The sequence below is a fragment of the Rutidosis leptorrhynchoides genome, chromosome 9 (assembly GCF_046630445.1).
Source record: "Rutidosis leptorrhynchoides isolate AG116_Rl617_1_P2 chromosome 9, CSIRO_AGI_Rlap_v1, whole genome shotgun sequence".
Lineage (NCBI taxonomy): Eukaryota > Viridiplantae > Streptophyta > Magnoliopsida > Asterales > Asteraceae > Rutidosis > Rutidosis leptorrhynchoides.
The window spans coordinates 18,217,640-18,235,930 of NC_092341.1; the positions used below are offsets into that span (position 1 = coordinate 18,217,640).

At 36.5% G+C, this 18,291-nt stretch overlaps 1 protein-coding gene and 2 long non-coding RNA genes across 8 annotated transcripts; 2 read left to right on the forward strand and 1 right to left on the reverse strand.

Moving 5' to 3' along the window:
* Positions 1-5,534: 5,534 nt before the first annotated feature.
* LOC139866370 (transcription factor TCP21-like) lies at positions 5,535-7,369 on the reverse strand. Its single transcript, XM_071854601.1, has 2 exons — positions 6,475-7,369; positions 5,535-5,757 (listed from the first exon to the last, which is right to left on the reverse strand). Exon 1 carries the CDS (start codon positions 7,283-7,285, stop codon positions 6,494-6,496), a length of 792 nt encoding a protein of 263 aa, XP_071710702.1. The 5' UTR covers positions 7,286-7,369; the 3' UTR covers positions 5,535-5,757; positions 6,475-6,493.
* Positions 7,370-7,453: 84 nt separating this feature from the next.
* On the forward strand, positions 7,454-12,117 carry LOC139866371 (uncharacterized). 6 transcript variants are annotated; one of them, XR_011765415.1, is made up of 6 exons: positions 7,454-7,657; positions 7,906-8,035; positions 8,130-8,212; positions 8,569-9,223; positions 9,623-9,705; positions 11,526-12,117. It is a non-coding gene; the product is annotated as an uncharacterized lncRNA (long non-coding RNA). The 6 variants fall into 6 exon arrangements; XR_011765412.1 differs by having other exon boundaries at positions 7,455-7,657; positions 7,906-8,212; XR_011765414.1 differs by lacking the exon at positions 7,454-7,657 and adding an exon at positions 11,307-11,414 and having other exon boundaries at positions 7,685-8,212.
* A 1,201-nt stretch (positions 12,118-13,318) lies between these two features.
* Positions 13,319-17,787, forward strand: LOC139866373 (uncharacterized). Its single transcript, XR_011765417.1, has 4 exons — positions 13,319-13,616; positions 14,404-14,568; positions 17,139-17,477; positions 17,689-17,787. It is a non-coding gene; the product is annotated as an uncharacterized lncRNA (long non-coding RNA).
* Positions 17,788-18,291: the final 504 nt, after the last annotated feature.

Genomic DNA, 18,291 nt, shown 5'->3' on the forward strand with positions numbered 1-18,291 from the left:
CATATCGGTTTCCATGATTCATTTCATGAATGCATCATATCCTTACAGAAATCACTATTAATTTCCTTATAATATCTTTAACCAGAGTAAAAAGATGAGAATTAGCATGACTTGTTCAATTGCTCATGATTGTTATAATTATGTTAGATCATTTGTTATCCCACCTTCTGATTTTATGATTACATGAACATACATATTGCTTTCGCAATTTATTTCAGTTTCAAGCGGCTCAGTGTTGCTAAACCTCCCTCCTGCGCTTCTCTTAATTGTTCTTCGGTATTTTACTTTGAATATATAGCATGAAGAATAAAGCACCTTTACCCGCGGGTACGAGACGGGTAAAAATTTGACCCGTGAATCCGTAATACTGTTTTAATACCCGCGACGGGTACTATCCAACCCGTGAATCCGTAATACTATTTTAATAAACCAACGGGTATACCCACTAACCCGCATAAATATATTTAATTATACATTCATATACTTATTTTTTCAATGTAAATTTATAATTTTTGCATATTTACCCGTAGGTTGTGGGTATACTTGGCACAACTTATATAATATTAACATTAACATTAACACCTATAACTAAAATACAAAGTGAAATAAATAGTACTATTTCTTTTCTCACTTTTCACAAACTTAACCCCCCACTTCTATTAAAATATAAATCGACCCCCACTTTATACTCTTATTATACTACAAAACTTAATCCCCCAACTTTTATTAAAATACAAATCGAACCCCCACTTTACTAACTTTTTTTTACTCATATTCAATTTTCACAACCTTAACCTCGTAACTTTTATTAAAATACAAATCAAACTCCCACTTTATACGTATATTTTTTTCAAATTTCACAAACTTAACCCCCTAACTTTTATTAAAATACAAATCGAACCCCTTCTTTACTAGCTTTTTTTATAAATAAAACCCGAACGCTAAAAGAAGCAACTTTAACAAAAGAAACAACCCTTCAATGTTGTTAGATGTCGAAAAAATTATTCTTTACAAAATAGATCAAGACTTTTTTTTAACTCGTATTCAAAACGGAGCCCTCGGCGCGAAGCGAGGACTACACAACTAGTTTGAGCAAAACCTATTTACTGTTAGTGAACAGTTTCATTTTTTATTTTTTTAATCATTTAACACCTTACTTTTAAATAGCTTTTCCCTTTCCAGCTTCACATTTCTCCCTTTCTTCCCACCAGAAGAAGCTTCTGGCGACTTTTAGCACCTCCTTCGCCACCGTCGCCACCATCGTCTCCGTCGCGACCATTCATTGTCCCCACCGCCAACCAACGCCACCATTGACTTTCATCATAGTCTGCCAAAAAAGTGACGGTCGCGGCGGAATGAACTGCTCCGTCCTCTCTTTAACGTCGTCGCCATCATCGCCGCATCCACCATCGCCACCAGCACCGCCGCATCCACCATCACCACCAGCACCGCCGCATCCACCATGGTCACCAGAAACGGTCGATATTTTTTCCCTTCCTTATCTTATGCCGAAGGTAAGCATCGAATTTTACATATAAAGGCAATAAAAGGTTTTTCTGTTTTTTAAATTAGGGTATTAATTTTTTCCTGTTAAAATGGTTGTTCTGTTTTTTCTGCTACAACCTAAAAATCCTTGCTTCTATTTTTTGTTTGTGTTAGGGTTTACAACTTTCTTGCTAATTGATGACGGTAAGTGGCGATTTTTTCTTTGATGTTTACCCTGACCTAATTTATTTTTGTTTGGGTAGAAAAATTGAGTATCGAGATTTGATGACTCCATCAACGTTGGAAGAATAACTTAGATTGTTGTTAATTCGTCACAACCAGCAATATTTAGTATTTGTATACTAATTCAACATTGTTCTATGGATACTGATAGAGAGTATAGGTATTATATATGTGATATATATTTATATAATAATATTGATATGTAGCTTCGTAATTGATATGGAGCTAAATTATTTTGAGTAGTGATTGCAATTGAATATTGTTTTAGTGTGATTATTTTAGTTTTTGTATCATATAATAGGTTCTTGGTGGTTTGACTTTAGAATATAGGAAGAGTTCCCAGATGTGTTTAAGTGGATATATGTATGGTGTTTGAAAGTTTTATTATCTTACACAACAACATTAGCCAGATGATTAATCTGATAAGAAGCATATTTAATGAAAGTAGTATTTTTATTGTCCAGTTAACTTAATTGAGTGTGAAATGCAGTCTGCTTTGTGATGTACAAACTTTATTCTTGAAGTTAATTCATATACATAAGTAGGAGTATTAAGTGTTGTAGGCGATTTATCTGTACACTATTGAAACATAAATCCATATCTCTTATTAATCTGTATGAGACGATATATTTGGTGTTATGTGTTGTATTGTTGTAGCTTAAGAAATTCATCGTTTACACATTATTAACTATGTTATGTATATTGTTGTTAAATGCTACTCTATTAACTAGGATTCTATTTTAGTTGCTTAAAAGCTATGAAGTGTGCTATAGTACCATTGATATTAACATTCTTAATTCGTTTCCAAAGGTCTATTGAAAGCTTATAGTGGTAAACACAGAAGGCTATCTAGGGAGATTATTGTACTGGAAATTAGAGATATGTTGAACGCATATCTTGAACGATAAATTATTATGTATTTTTCGTTAATTATGGCCCTATCACATATCTATAAAGTGATTGACGATCAATGTTCGTTGTTTATTTACAGTTATTTTGTAATGTGCACTATCTTTAATTTGTTTCTTATTTTTCTTGGCTTTGAGATATTTGACTTGCACTTAATCACTTATTAACTTTTGCTATTAATTTTATTAGTTGGTTAAATAAGTCTAACCCTTAATCCATCTCTTTTGTAGTCAATGCATATAAATGATATATCGAGAAATTAACTTCATTAGTTGCACGAACAATCTAGAATGAGAATGATGAAATCAAAATATTCCAATGCTAAAGCTGAATCTTACTAGAACAACACTTTGGGCAAAATTGTATTGTGTGTGTTTTTTGTTGGATACGTATGATGATCAAAAAGGCATATTATTTTGAAACTGGTGGGGCTGACCTACAACTTCTTTTTGTACATTTTCATATACATATTCAATTTATATTAACCATTACTAAACTATACCATTACAAAATTTAATAGTCTAAATGAATAAAGAAACTTACAAGGTAGTATATATTAAACTAAACAATTTTTATGAGATTTGCCCATGTAATTATCTGACTTTTTTCCTATTCAATCGTCAGCTTCAAAGTCTATTTGATTTATATTTAAAGTGAGTTACTGAGTTATGTTATGATTGTTTACATAGCAACTGACTGTTACTACTATATATATTTCCTATTTGGTAATAAAAATATAGGCAATAGGCAATTATATTATATTATATTATACCTATATCTAAAAGCCATATGGTAAATGAATAGTGCTCAGGGGTACTTTTGACTTTTCGCGTTTTTTTCCTTCCCAAATTGAACAACAAAACCCCCACACTTTATCTAAAAAATCAAACCCATCCCCCAAATAGGGGATAAATTGTCAACTACCCATTTATAATATTATACCTATATCTAAAAGACATAGGGTAAATGAATAGTGTACAGGGGTACTTTCGACTTTTCGAGTTTTTTTTTTCCAAATTGAACGACAAAACCCCCACACTTTATCCAAAAAAATCAAACTCACCCCCAAACAGGGGGATAAAGTGTCAAATACCCATTCTCATAAAAAAATCTTAAACAAACTCCACCCAAATATTCAGCGGGCCATATCTTCGGGCTCGCAACGAGTTAAATTTTTCCGCCACCATCGTTAAACTCGAAATAATTTTAGGAACACAATGTCACTAACTATACGCAAAACGGACGCTTTTTAAAAAAACGCTAAATGGGGTACTTTTCATACACGTTAATTCTCCGTTAAATTTTTAAAAGTCGACAATTCCATAGCGAAACGCGGAGATGCACATATATTGTTAATTTAAAATAACATTTAAATCTTTCACGGGTTATACCTTTTAGTTCGACTCGAGTTGCGCTTCAACGACATCATCGTTAACCACAAAATGATTTTACAACTAAACGCAATAAAATACATTGAAAACTGAACCCCGCCGCGAAGCGAGGACTTGAACACTAGTTTATACTAATTTACAACAAAGGTGGCGGGTATCCGCGAGTTGCGGGCACGGGCAAATTATTTACCCGTTTCCGAGTAGACGGGGCTCAACAGGTGGGTCGTGGATCCGTGCCCCGTTACCCAGGCCCGGCCCCGAAGGGTGTACAAGATGTACACTTGTACAGGGCCAAACATATTTTGGGGCCCAAATATTCTAGCGAAGCCCGCCATATTTTATCCTAGCAAAGCCCGCTTGTACACAAGGAAGATGAAAACTATATATTAAAGGCCCACTAGCAAAGCACTTATGCAAATTATTTACCCGTTTCCGAGTAGACGGGGCTCAACAGGTGGGTCGTGGATCCGTGCCCCGTTACCCAGGCCCGGCCCCGAAGGGTGTACAAGATGTACACTTGTACAGGGCCAAACATCTTTTGGGGCCCAAATATTCTAGCGAAGCCCGCCATATTTTATCCTAGCAAAGCCCGCTTGTACACAAGGAAGATGAAAACTATATATTAAAGGCCCACTAGCAAAGCACTTATGCAAATTATTTACCCGTTTCCGAGTAGACGGGGCTCAACAGGTGGGTCGTGGATCCGTGCCCCGTTACCCAGGCCCGGCCCCGAAGGGTGTACAAGATGTACACTTGTACAGGGCTAACTATATATTAAAGGCCCACTAGCAAAGCACTTATGCAAATTATTTACCCGTTTCCGAGTAGACGGGGCTCAACAGGTGGGTCGTGGATCCGTGCCCCGTTACCCAGGCCCGGCCCCGAAGGGTGTACAAGATGTACACTTGTACAGGGCCAAACATCTTTTGGGGCCCAAATATTCTAGCGAAGCCCGCCATATTTTATCCTATGCAAATTATGCAAATTATTTACCCGTTTCCGAGTAGACGGGGCTCAACAGGTGGATCGTGGATCCGTGCCCCGTTACCCAGGCCCGGCCCCGAAGGGTGTACAAGATGTACACTTGTACAGGGCCAAACATCTTTTGGGGCCCAAATATTCTAGCGAAGCCCGCCATATTTTATCCTAGCAAAGCCCGCTTGTACACAAGGAAGATGAAAACTATATATTAAAGGCCCACTAGCAAAGCACTTATGCAAATTATGATTTACTTTTTTATCCATCTTATAAATAAATATATGTTATCTTATAAATATATGTTGGAGAATTTGTCTCATAACGATGTGGGACTGACTGGGAACTGGAAAATCAACTAGATAGTTATTTTACTTTATTTATTTTTATTCCCACATTATCCTAAAACTAATAACTTAATTTACGAATATGTCTTGCTAATTCATCATTATCACATAATTTTTCTATTTTATCAACATTTTATATTATTTATGATAATTTATTTTACAATACAATTTTTCTCTTTTCTCAAAAAATAAGCAAACGAATACAACGCAAATCATAAGCTAAAATATAAAAGACTAAAAGTTAATCGAATTAACAAAAATCGACATTTCACAATTAAACCAACAATCACGGAACGAATTAAAAAGAAATTGTATCGTTGGGCAAGGCCGTAAGGGCTTTTTTTTCATCTCGTACTAGGCACTTAAAATCTCAGGACCGGCCCTGCCGTTACCCACGGGCGCGAAATCTGCATTGTATAACAGTTAACCCATCCTCAGTCATTGTTTAATATAAAAAAGGAACCTGTCGTAGGGCCTAAGTTTCTCTCAAAGAAGGTCTGACTGGGGAAGAAAAGTCAACTATCCTGTTTTTTAGAATGCTACAGATCAGTTTTACAAGACATATAGTTTCCGGGTGGTCGAGTCAGAAACAGTCAAACATGGTTGAAAACGGTCTCAGCTAATCTCACTCACTCGAAGCATATCTTGGGTTGATCATGGAATGGGTCAAAAATGGTCACACCGTTAACCCATTTAGACATCATATTAATAAAAGTTCCTCACAAAAACCTTATCCAGACTCAAATTGTATACTTGTTCAACATTATTGAGTTATTGACTACAGAAAACCTTGATTTAAAGTAGAAAAAAGCAAAATTCCAGACTCAAATTGATTACTTGGATCAAGCTTATCCTTTATTATTAGTTTCCAATAAATAAAAATGCAAAGTGAAAAGGATAAAAAAAAAAACTAATAAAAACCTAAATTCTAAGATGCTTAGTTTCATCAACTTGCAGAAACCCTAAAATCACGCAACTAACAACAACTAAAACCCTAATTACTCAAATACTAACAGATAACAGCAAACCTCCTCCACACACAAACCTTCTCCACACACACAAATTCCAAAAAATTACAACATGCATATTTATATAGTGAAAGAGATATCGACAGAAACCAATACCAATTTTAAATTAAGAAATTCAACGGTTATCTTCATCTTTTCCGCCGGAAGATTGCTGTTGAGAGCCGGAAAGTGACGCAAGCAAATTCAAATGACCTTGAGTTATTGGCAGATAGTTCCGAACCCTAGCCGCCGACGCTTCCTCCATTGGTTGCTGATGATGAATAAACCTCCCTTGCTGTGCCGCCATAGCAATCGGAGACGACACCACCATCTCCGGCGGCGCCGCAGCAAAACTCCACACCTGACCATAGTCTGGCCTCGCCGGCAACGCCCAAAATCCTCCGCCGCCACCGGCGCTAACAACAGTAGCCGCGGACGACATGTTATGATTATTGTTATTCTCATCTTTTCCACCACCGTCAAGTCCGTCGTCCTCCGCCCTTAGCCGTTTCCCAAGAATAAACGGCGTAGGAGAAATCAACTGCTGATGATGCTGCGCCGACGTTTTATCAAGAGCAGCAGATAACGAAGAGTTAGGGTTTGAATTCCGTACAGAGACAGAAACAGTAGAAAAACTCGCCGGAGTTGTACCGGTACCTGTGGCAGCAATAATCGACGGCTCAGCTTGCCGAAGCAACCACTCAATAGTTTGACCATCTGATTTATGACCTAATTCACGTGTGAGTTGAAAAACCCTAGCAGCACAAATAATCGGCATACGAATACGACGACCACGGCCGTCGACTTTACTGTGACGGTCTTTAGCTGGAGGTTTCTTAACGGTTAAAACACCGTTAGTTGGAGGTTGTTGTTGGAGGATACCGGCGTTAGAAAGGGCGTTGTTGTTAGTGCCTTCAGAAGTAGACATGGTTGAGGAGACAAGGGTTTTAGGGGAGAAATGGTGATGAAAGGCAGAAACAGAAAGAGAGAGAGAGAGAGAGAGAGAGAGAGAGAGAGAGAGAGATGTCTAATTATTGTGGGAAAGAAAGAAAGATAGAAAAATGTTTAATTATTGAGCGGCAGGAGCTGGTGGAGACAGGAGGGCACATGGTGAGTGGGCCCTACCTGAGGTACTCGTACTAATACTACTAATTTTAATTTACTTAATTAACATCGTCTGTTTTCCACTTGCGTGTATTTCACGCGCTGCTCCACTCGTTTACGATTAGGGCTAATTTTTGAAATTAGGGCTAAAAATTTTCCGGATCAATTGAAAGTTTGGGACTTTCCTAATTCTCAGGTTTGATTTTGTAATTTATCTGTTTCTTTATTATTTTTGTTAAATTAAATGATGATTATGATCATGATGATGATGATTTATTACTTATACGTGTTGCTGGATGCAAGTATATAGTTTCTTAAATTCTATATCAATAATTGAAACTTTATCAGGTGAAAATAAAGTTGTAACAAGTTTTGTTTATATTAATTTATGAGCTTTCTCGGATTTACCTTTATACATGTTTTAATTTGTGTGAGTTAATACAGCTGTAAGTGTACCTGAAAAGAATACAGATAGCAGTACTACTGGTGTAAGGTGTGCAGGGGATCCCTAAAATTACAGAAAACTTTCAGATGCTGCCACAACAAAATCTTTATCAGAAATTTATATAAAAATGTAACCTTTTCTCATGGAAAGCCTATAGTGACCCTGAAATTGTCGTTTCAAGTATTATATATCTTCAACTGGTAAGTAAGAGTAGTCTTTTTAGGGGTTGAAAGGCAAATCTTCAAATGGACCATATGTGATGTTGTGATGCTTATATCAGATGGTGATTCAGTAATCCATTGTGAGGTAATCACCATTAAATTTCATGTCTTTGCAGCCTTTTCATGTCATGTGATCAAGCGTTTTGCTTTTCTTTTCTCTGCATATGGTTTGTGCTAGAGATGGCAAAGTGGGCGGGTTGGGCGATTTGGGTTATGGGAAATCGTTGGGAACGGGTTCGGTTGACCAGGAACACTTTTACTGAAATTTGGTAGGGGAATTTTGAACGACCCCTGCAACCGGTTTGGCATGCTTCATTTCAAGCTACTAATTAACGTAATCCAACTCGTGCTATTAATATGTAAATGTGAAGTTGTCATCTCTAATTTGTATTATGTTCATGTAGAATAATAGTATCCCTTATCTTGTGTGTTGTACTGCAGTGGGTGCCACCGAATTTGAGTATCCCGATATTGGATCTTGTTGATGTTGTTTTCCAGCTTCAGGATGGTGGTTGGATCAGGTATAAAGATGTGTATCATCTTATTATACTTTTGAATTTGGAAATCAACATTCAGTTCCTTTTCTTATGTGTACATCTTACACCTTTAACGGCTCGAATGGCTAATGCACAAAAAAGGGAACCGGTTGAAGTCACCCTAAATGTATTCAATCATATTTAGCTCATTGATTTCAAACAAAAGATGAACAAAAGGTGTTTTTGGGTCAATCTTATACCCTTACATTTCAACACCCTCACTAATCTAACTCTTTTTGACACCCTCACATGTTGCCTGTTAAGCTTGAAACTTAAATTAGTGATTAATGTAAATAGAAAATTTGGTAATACAAATTCCTTTTACAAAAGTGTTAACACTTAAATTGTTGACTAATTTGTTTACAATTATATGATTCTTTGTTTACAAATTCCTTTTTGTTATTGCTTATTATATTCTTTGGCCGGATGGGTCTAACCAAGCACCCAAAGCGGCTGCAACCAGGATTCACTCACTGGCCGAACTACATAACATTGATAAAAGAAGAGCTTCAAGAGCAGAAAATTCGGAGACGTTCTAAACCAGTTTCAGTTAATGATTGGTAATATTTTTCTCATATATTTAAGTTCCATTCGCTAGCCCTTTTCCTCCGTTTTGTGTAGAGGTGGAAATATAGGTTGGATGGGCAGGTTGAGTAATGGGTAAAACTGGTTCGAGTTAAATTAGGTCAATGCTGTTACAGTTCAAAATGGGTTGGGTCGGGTTGACCTCCAAACACTTGTTCAAATTTTATATGCATTAACTTGTTAACTGTCAATTAATTTTTAAAATATCATTGTAATCTTAAATCTTCAATCTTAATTCTCTACAAAAAATTAAACAGATTTTAAACTAAAGGACCCCCTGGTCTTTTCACTATTTATATCAATATCAATATCATTATAGTTTTGTTGCATAAAATGTCTTGGATAATCTTTGAATGGATTTTCGAACTGCACAGATAAAGCAACACTGGCTGTTGTAAGTCGTTTTGGTCGAAAGGATTACAAATAGTATGTGAAAGATGTCTATTACTTTATTCAGGTAAGATTTGTCACTATACTACTAGTAACTTAATTTTAGGGTGCGCTTGGTTAAAATAGGGGAATGGTAATAGGAATAGTAATAGGAATGCAATGGGGATGTAATGAGTATTCCCATTGCATTGTTTTTGCTTGGTTGGTGCTTGCTAATTGTATTAATTTATCATTACATATCTTAAAATCAACCAAATAATTCAAAATTATAGTGGGTAATGGTTGATTATAAAGTTTAAGGTAATGAGGATTCCCATTATTTATATCCAAGCAACTTCAATTACCGAAATACCGTACCGATGGTATTCGGTATCGGTTCTTGAGTTGAGACGATTTCGGTATCGGTACCATTCGATACAGTACCCATGCAAATCACTTCATACAACTTTCACACTACCTATGATTTCTGAAAATGCCATGAAACCCTTGTTAAAATATATATTCATGAATATAATTCAAAAAGTATACCAATATTAGTTGTGTGAATTGAAACAGAAAATTTGTAAAAATCGGAAAAAAATGTAAATTCGGGAAAAACGGGTATAATACCGAAAATACCAGTACCGATTTCGGTATTCGGTACGGTATTCGGTTCTCGATTTTCCTTATTTTTGGTATCGGTACGGTACAGTACGGTTCCTGTACCGATCTCATCCCAACCAAGCACACCCTTTTTTTTTTCCTGTAAAGTCTGAACGTAGCCCGAGCTTATCTGGTGAAACCTTAGTGTTGGGGTTTTCAACACAAATTCATTAGTAAAGTCTGAACGTAGCCCGAGCTTATCTGGTGAAACCTTAGCGTTGGGGTTTTCAACACATTCATTAGTCAGTATAATAAATCGCTCAGCAGCTGCTTAAAAGAAACGGAAGGAAAATCAACACATAAGTGCTTACTGATTAGTTTTTTGTTCTTTAGTTCTCAATCTGTGATTCGGGTTTCCTCCCGAAAGCGCGTGCGTGCGTGGCAAATGAGAGTATTCGATGCCGACTACTTGCCTTTCAAAAAAAAAAGTGGTTCTTAAAACGACTTACTATGATCCTATGAAGATCTAAATCTAAGGATTGATTAGCATTTGAAAAGGTGTATAAGGCATGCTGTACCAAAGTTTACACATTATTATGAAATAAAAAGGTGAATGCTGCTTATATTCATCTTTCTTGTCCAAAATTACTTGTCTTTTGATATGCTTTCGTGTTTTCCATTTCTGTAAAAGATAGGATGATGGTCTCACTGTTCAGTCTTTTGATATTATCGATTGCACAAGAGTTGAAACCTTAAGATATTATGATAATAAATTCGTGTTTTTATTTCCGAGATGCATCTTGTTTGATAATGACTGTTTCCATTCCCCACCATGGTTGTAGGGCTCACGATTCATTTGAGCCAGTTGTTGCTGCTATTGCTTTGCTATTACCACCACATGAAAACCAAAAATATCTTTCTAAGTTTCAATAATTATGTATCTGTATTTTTTTGTGAGCGAATATAGTCATTGACTTAAATCACATTCTTGTGTTTGTACACGTGTAGAGAATTGTCTTAGGTAGTTCTATTCAGTGAGTCCTACGTTTTACGTATCTTAACAATGTCTTTCACGAGAGATTTCAGGTTCGAACGTCACTAGCACTACATATCCGGGTGGCCGGGGAAAGGCTCGAAAAGGGTCACGAGTTAGGATTGGATACATCCGAGTAAAAATCTAAAACTTTTTGGATAGTATGAATATAAAAACCTTAATCATTTATATGCGAACTTATGAATATTGTTCTTTCTTTATTTAAGATCCTAACTTCTGATTTATTTAGTATTAAATGTTTAACCGCGCAGGCTTGTCTGAATGGTCACTGAGTTGCTTGATAAAGCACATCACCCGGGTTCGAATCTTGGCAAAGCCATATCGTTCAAAAAGGGAGTGTGATCAGAGGGTGCGTCTTGTTTGCAATGCACCCGGTACCAGGTCTCGCGCTCATGGACTTTGATTATCCGAGTTTTACCCTCTATGGGTGAGTCAATGTACTCGTTATTTTTCTCACCAATCCAAAAAATCCTTCTGATTTAAATTGTACCATAGTTTGTTAGTGAATTCATGGGTAGTCGCATCATTTGAAGTGCATGATGGTATGATCAAAATTCATAAATAATTTGATATTTATGAGGCTCTCTTGTGGTCCAAGCAATTTTATGAGGGCCCCCCTTTTCAATTACTGGCGATATCGATTGTGATTGAAAGTATGAGGTCCCTTACATTCTAGTTTGAAATTTCAATATGAGAATAGTTAACACATGTTACATCAACTATTAACTAACTCATAATAATCAATCGTGTTGGTAAAGATTAGAAAGTTTACTTTTAAGAATATTAATAAAGTTGTAAACTACTAGGCTATTTTAGGCACTTATTAAAATTAGTAATTCAATCAAAAAAATCAATTATATAGAAAATATAACTAAAGTACTCTTTAACCATTCTTTAAGATATGTTCACACTACAAGAATAAAAGTGCTCCGAGCAGTGACTTTCTTTCCAAGACTAGCTGCCATATCAGCGTCACATCAATCGTTCTTTCTCAGGATTAACTCAGAACTGAACGCTACCATAAATGACATACTTTCATAAAAATTGGAATCCATTATATTAATTAATTAATTAAATGTATAACTGTACAAGTATACAAAAAAAAATACAAGTTAAATATACATATACTCCCGTCCTCGAACATGACTTGAAAAGGGCGGTTGGACATGCGGCGGCCTGGGCGGCGCACTACCAACGGCGCCCAGGTGGGAGGAGTTGTGGACGGCTCGGGAGAATGAACTGTTGTGAGCGTTCTAATAGATTATGTAGATTTATATATATATATATATATATATATATATATATATATATATATATATATATATATATATATATATAAAATAGGGAGTGGAAAATTGGAACATAGAATACAGCTCAGCATTTTACCTCAACATATATCATGTAAAAAACACCAAATAATTCATTCAGGGGATGATTCTCACACACTGTTTTTTGATCCTCACACCAATTTACTTGAACTCCTCCCTAATAATAGGGTAAAAGGGTGTGTGAGGATCAAAAAACAGTGTGTGAGAATCATCCCCCATTCATAAAGTACTATCTATAATTCCATAATAAAATTTATTACTATACCAAATGTATAAAACTAGCAATATCCAAAATCCAGTTTGCTGTATGATTAAAATGCAATGCCTTTAACTCACTAGCCATCTAATCGCCGTTTAGAATGTAAACTCGAACCTAAACCTGAACCCGAACGGCCGAACTCCTATCACCCAAGGCCATAGGTGCAGCTCTCCTCTAGTCCTGTCTAATAATCTTTGCAGCTGTATCAAATTTTGCATAACACCCATCAGGATAGTTCTCCAACAGGTGCGAATGTGACCCTTGTTCAACCACTTTCCCATCACCGATAACCGCAATTGCTGAGCATTTCGTATAGGACGATAACCGCAATCCTTATAGAAATCGTATTAATTACCTTACTTATCCTTAACCCTTATTTATGGAAAGTAAAAAAGTTGTGAATTAGCATGACTTTTTTTAATTGCTCATTGTATTTATGATTTTTGTTTAAGGCCTGTTTATTTTAGGCTTCATGGGTTGTATTGAATGGGGGATTATTCGGTAATATAGAGGTGTTTATTTAGGGCTTAATGGCTAAGGGATTGTCTAGTCAGCTAAAAAAGTAGTGTTATCCCCATACAGCTGGTTATTTTGTCATTATTACCCTTCATCTTCAATCATCTACACCATCTCTCTTCATAAGTGATTAACCTCCACAAACCAATTTCGCTCCTTCTAGAATGATTGTCGATTTCTTCGATACTTATTTTCTGATAATGATACGGAGTATCAAGTTCTCTTCAGTAAATAATTTGGTACATTTCCCCTTCTATTTTCTTCATATTTTTTCAATAACCGAGTTTATACAAAAAAAGAAATAAAAAATAAAAAAAAACTAGGGTTTATACAAAGAAATCAAAAAATTGGGGTTTATACAAAGAAATTACAAAATTGGATTTTATGCAAAGAAATCATAAAATTTGGATTATATACAAAGAAATTATAAAATTAAGGTTTATATGGTCGTCCTCATCACAGTAATATAAAAGGTATTTTTTTTTTTTTTTTAAGATCAGGTGACCTAAATGAAACCTATTTTGTTGGCATGGACAATGCATCTCAATAGTATGATAACTAAGATGCAAAAACAGTTGGTTAAATGAGTTCATGATTTTTTTTTATTATCCTAGTACAATTTATTTTGGATGAATTGGTCATTAGTTTGTAGAACAACTGTTAGTTGCCTGTTTCTTTGTTGTAATTTAAGCTTGAGGGCTTGAGCGGTAATATGGTAGAGTAGCTATTCAGATTGTTCATTGAGCTGTAAATGTAAACAACAATTACTCATGTGAAACTTACTGGATATCACTATCTTTATCCAGATAGAAGTTAATACCCTAAAACACTGTAAACATGCCCTTAGATGATTTAATGTTGCACCTTCTCATTTTCATGACATGGTCATACATATTGCTTTTTCAATTCATTTCAGAGACAAGCTCCTCGGTGTTGATAAACCTTCCTACTGCGCTTCTCTTAATCGTTCTTCTTTGTCATTTTACTTTGGAATATGACAAGAAGAGAAGTTGCATTGTATAACAGTGCCTCCATCTCATCCAATGTTTTATGCCAAAAGGAACCTGTTGTAGAGGCTAAGTTTTTCTCAAGAAGATATGAGTGGAGAAGAAAAGTCAACTATCGTGTTGTCGAGGATGCTATAGATCAGTTTACAAGACATATAGTTTCCTAGAGGGTCACTGACCTGAGGTATTCTAAGGTTACTCTATCAGGCCCAGATGAGCTGGTGTTGATCTTGATCTTGTGTTTGGGGGAGTTCCCCGCATGAGAAACATTATTTAGGATGTTTAATGCATTAAATATTAAATATACATTTTATTAGATAAAACGAAATCATTAAACATAATTAACAATCATTAAAATATAGGGACATATGCATTACTCAATGTGCAGTATTCACTATTCACTCATAGTATATACAACCCAAACAAATTAATTTCAGTGTTCATACATGTTAACAAGCAACTCAATAGATTTCTGAACCTTTCTATTTGTTCAACAACTTATAATGCTTGTGGTAAGCTTTGGATCCCGTGCCTTAAACTCGATACTGAAAAAGCAGATGAGACACTTTCGGCAACACATTTAATTCCCTAAACATATATAAACAAACTAAACATGGTAGCGTCACAATCAGTTGTAGCCCATGATAGCATCCCAACGGTGCGAACCTCCCGGTACCTCATTATCTGATAAAATGTGGTCGTCATTGCTAAAATACTAGTATTCTCAACAAATTTAATAAGGGTGCGAACATCAAATCTAATCTTCTTACCTGCAGAAGCAGCTGCCAATGCTGATATTACTCCAGCCCCCACTGGTTTATCCATTAATGGATAAATGAATTCATTAAGCTTTGGATCAATGGTTTATTAAATACACACTTTATTAGATCAAAGGAATCTATTGATCATTGTCTTTGATTCATTAATGGATAAACCAGTGGTTGCTGTAACATCAGTAGTATTAGCGGCGGTTGTGCACGCAAGAAAATTAGACATGCTATTCACACTCTTTTTGCATGTAGTGAGATTACTAGTGTTTTAGCAGTGAAAACCGCATTTTATCATGTTCATGCATATTTTTTCCAAGGGAAGACCTACACACGAACATCAATGCGAAAGGGTTTTTTTTAGGTGTCAACGTCGTTGATCTCCGGTCCGGTTACCGTGAATAACCCGTACCCGAGATGATGATCTCGGGAGGGTGGCCAACGAATTGCCCGCCGGTCGATAGTCGGACCCTATCGACGGCAAAGGGAGAAAAAACCCTACAAGACCCGTAGGTAGAAACCCTAGTGTTGCGATCGTGAAGACGATCGTGGAGAAGATCCGGCTATGACTGCCGCGTGCTTTCATTGAGAGAGTGAGAGGCGAGATTGAATGACCGCATGAGGGTGTATGCGATTGGGAGCGTGTAAACTTGATGTAGGTTTTGCCCCATATTTATAGATGGGAATTAGGGTTACTTGACTTGGGGCCCAAGTTAATTGCGTAGACCCTAATTGGGCCAAACCCTACGTCATCAAGTCCCCCAAGTTCGGTATGATATTTTTGTCAAGTATCGTATCGAACTTCTCATTATGCTGCGGAAAATAAGTTCACAGGAGCCTGCGCAAACAACTGTGCGTAAACCCGCAAACATATGCGCAAAAAACCGCATGCAGAATGCGTGGGAAACCGCATGAACTAGCATGCGTAAAACCGCATGAAAATTGCGTCTAAAGTCGCGGACAACTGTGCGCAAAGCGTGCGTAACCTGGACAAAAGCGTGTGGACAGTTGCGCAAGCGCGCGAACATCTGCGCTAAATATTCATGTACTTAAACCGCATATAACGAATGAAAAGCTCAATAAGAAAAGACAAACCTTCTCAAACCGAACGATAGACGGTAGAAACACGAGACATAATGCATCGTGCCCCACGGTGGGCGCCAATTGTTCATGCATATTTTTTCCAAGGGAAGACCTACACACGAACATCAATGCGAAAGGGTTTTTTTTTAGGCGTCAACGTCGTTGATCTCCGGTCCGGTTACCGTGAATAACCCGTACCCGAGATGATGATCTCGGGAGGGTGGCCAACGAATTGCCCGCCGGTCGATAGTCGGACCCTATCGACGGCAAAGGGAGAAAAAACCCTACAAGACCCGTAGGTAAAAACCCTAGTGTTGCGATCGTGAAGACGATCGTGGAGAAGATCCGGCTATGACTGCCGCGTGCTTTCATTGAGAGAGTGAGAGGCAAGATTGAATGACCGCATGAGGGTGTATGCGATTGGGAGCGTGTGAACTTGATGTAGGTTTTGCCCCATATTTATAGATGAGAATTATGGTTACTTGACTTGGGGCCCAAGTTAATTGCGTAGACCCTAATTGGGCCAAACCCTACGTCATCATATCACATAATGAGAAACCGAGGGGTTCGACCCTCTAGGGGTACTACCATGGGTTACAATTGGGTGTGGTGCTACCATGTTTACTATTTCGTTTCTATATGGTGAAGCCATTGAATGTTCTGTCGAATGTGTCACTTTTGGTTCTTCAATAGCAAGATTAGGTCCCGAGATCCAAAGCTTACAGCAAGCATCACCGGCTGTTGAACAAATTAAAATGTTCAAGATGCATAAATCTATTGAATCACTTGTTAACATGTATAAAAGCTGGAAATGAATTTCGTTTGGGTTGTACATGCTATGAGCGAATATCGTACATGAGTAATGCATATGTTTTAATTTATTCCATTTATTTATGCTTATTAGATTGTTTGGCCGGATGTGATATTTCATAACAAAGCAGCAACAGTCAGCCCCCTCTCCGAATGTGCCACACTATTCAACATGTTTAGAGGAAATATTGCCAGGAGAAGAGCTTTAAGAACAAGAAGCTCAGAGAATTTCTAAACTATTTTATGAGCTAACTATTGGTGAAATTTTTCTCATGTGTTTAGCTTCCATTCGCTACCATTTCACTCCATTTTCTCATCTCCATATTGTGTAGAGGTGACAATATGGGTTTGTTGGGCAAGCCGAGTAATGGGTCAAAACCGGTTCAAGTTAGATTATATGAATGTTGGTACAGTTCGAAATGGGTTATGTCAGGTAGACCCGCAAACACTTTTTGTTCAATTACTGTAAACATCAACATGTTAACTGTTAATTAAGTTTTAATTATTATCATAATCTTAATCCACTACAAAAAAAAAAATGGATTAAGAAAAAGGACCCTACTCTTTTCGTTAGTTATATTATTTTAACTTTGTTTGCATAAAATTTTTGGCTAATCTTATTTATGGAATTTCGAACTCCACAGATAAAGCACCGGCAGCTGTTGTACGTCTTATTGGTCGAAAGGACTATGCACAGTGTGCGAAAGTTGTCCATTACTTTATTCTGGTAACTTTTGTCACTATACTACTAGTAAGTGTAGTAACTTCATTGTGCTTCATTATTTACCTATATACCTTGACATGAATATATAAGCAATTAATCTCAGCTAATAATTTAGCAAATTTCTTATAGTTTTTTCGTTTGTTTTTTGTCAGTCATCAGTTTGCCTTAAGCAGTTCACTTTTGACCTTGTTGACCTGTTGCTAATGTCTTCTTTCCCAGAGATGGATCTTGTCTTCCAAAAATTGCATGATGAAAAGCAAAAGTTTATAGTTATGCTGAAAGTAGTCATTGTTTGTTTTACTCTCTTTGCATTTGTTGTTATGTAATGTGACGACCCGTAAATTTCTGACCAAATTTAAACTTAATTTTTATATGGTTTCGACATGATAAGCAAAGTCTGTAATGTTGAGTCTCAAAAATTTTGAACTATTCAATTGACCTTCGACTGCTCCACGAACAATTAATTGTAAATAGATATGTGTGTATGTATATATAAATAATAATTCGAAATATAATTTAAAGT

Coding starts and splice junctions, on each gene's coding strand:
- LOC139866370 (XM_071854601.1), bottom strand. CDS start 7,285: ATGTCTACTTCTGAAGGCACTAACAACAACGCCCTTTCTAACGCCGGT.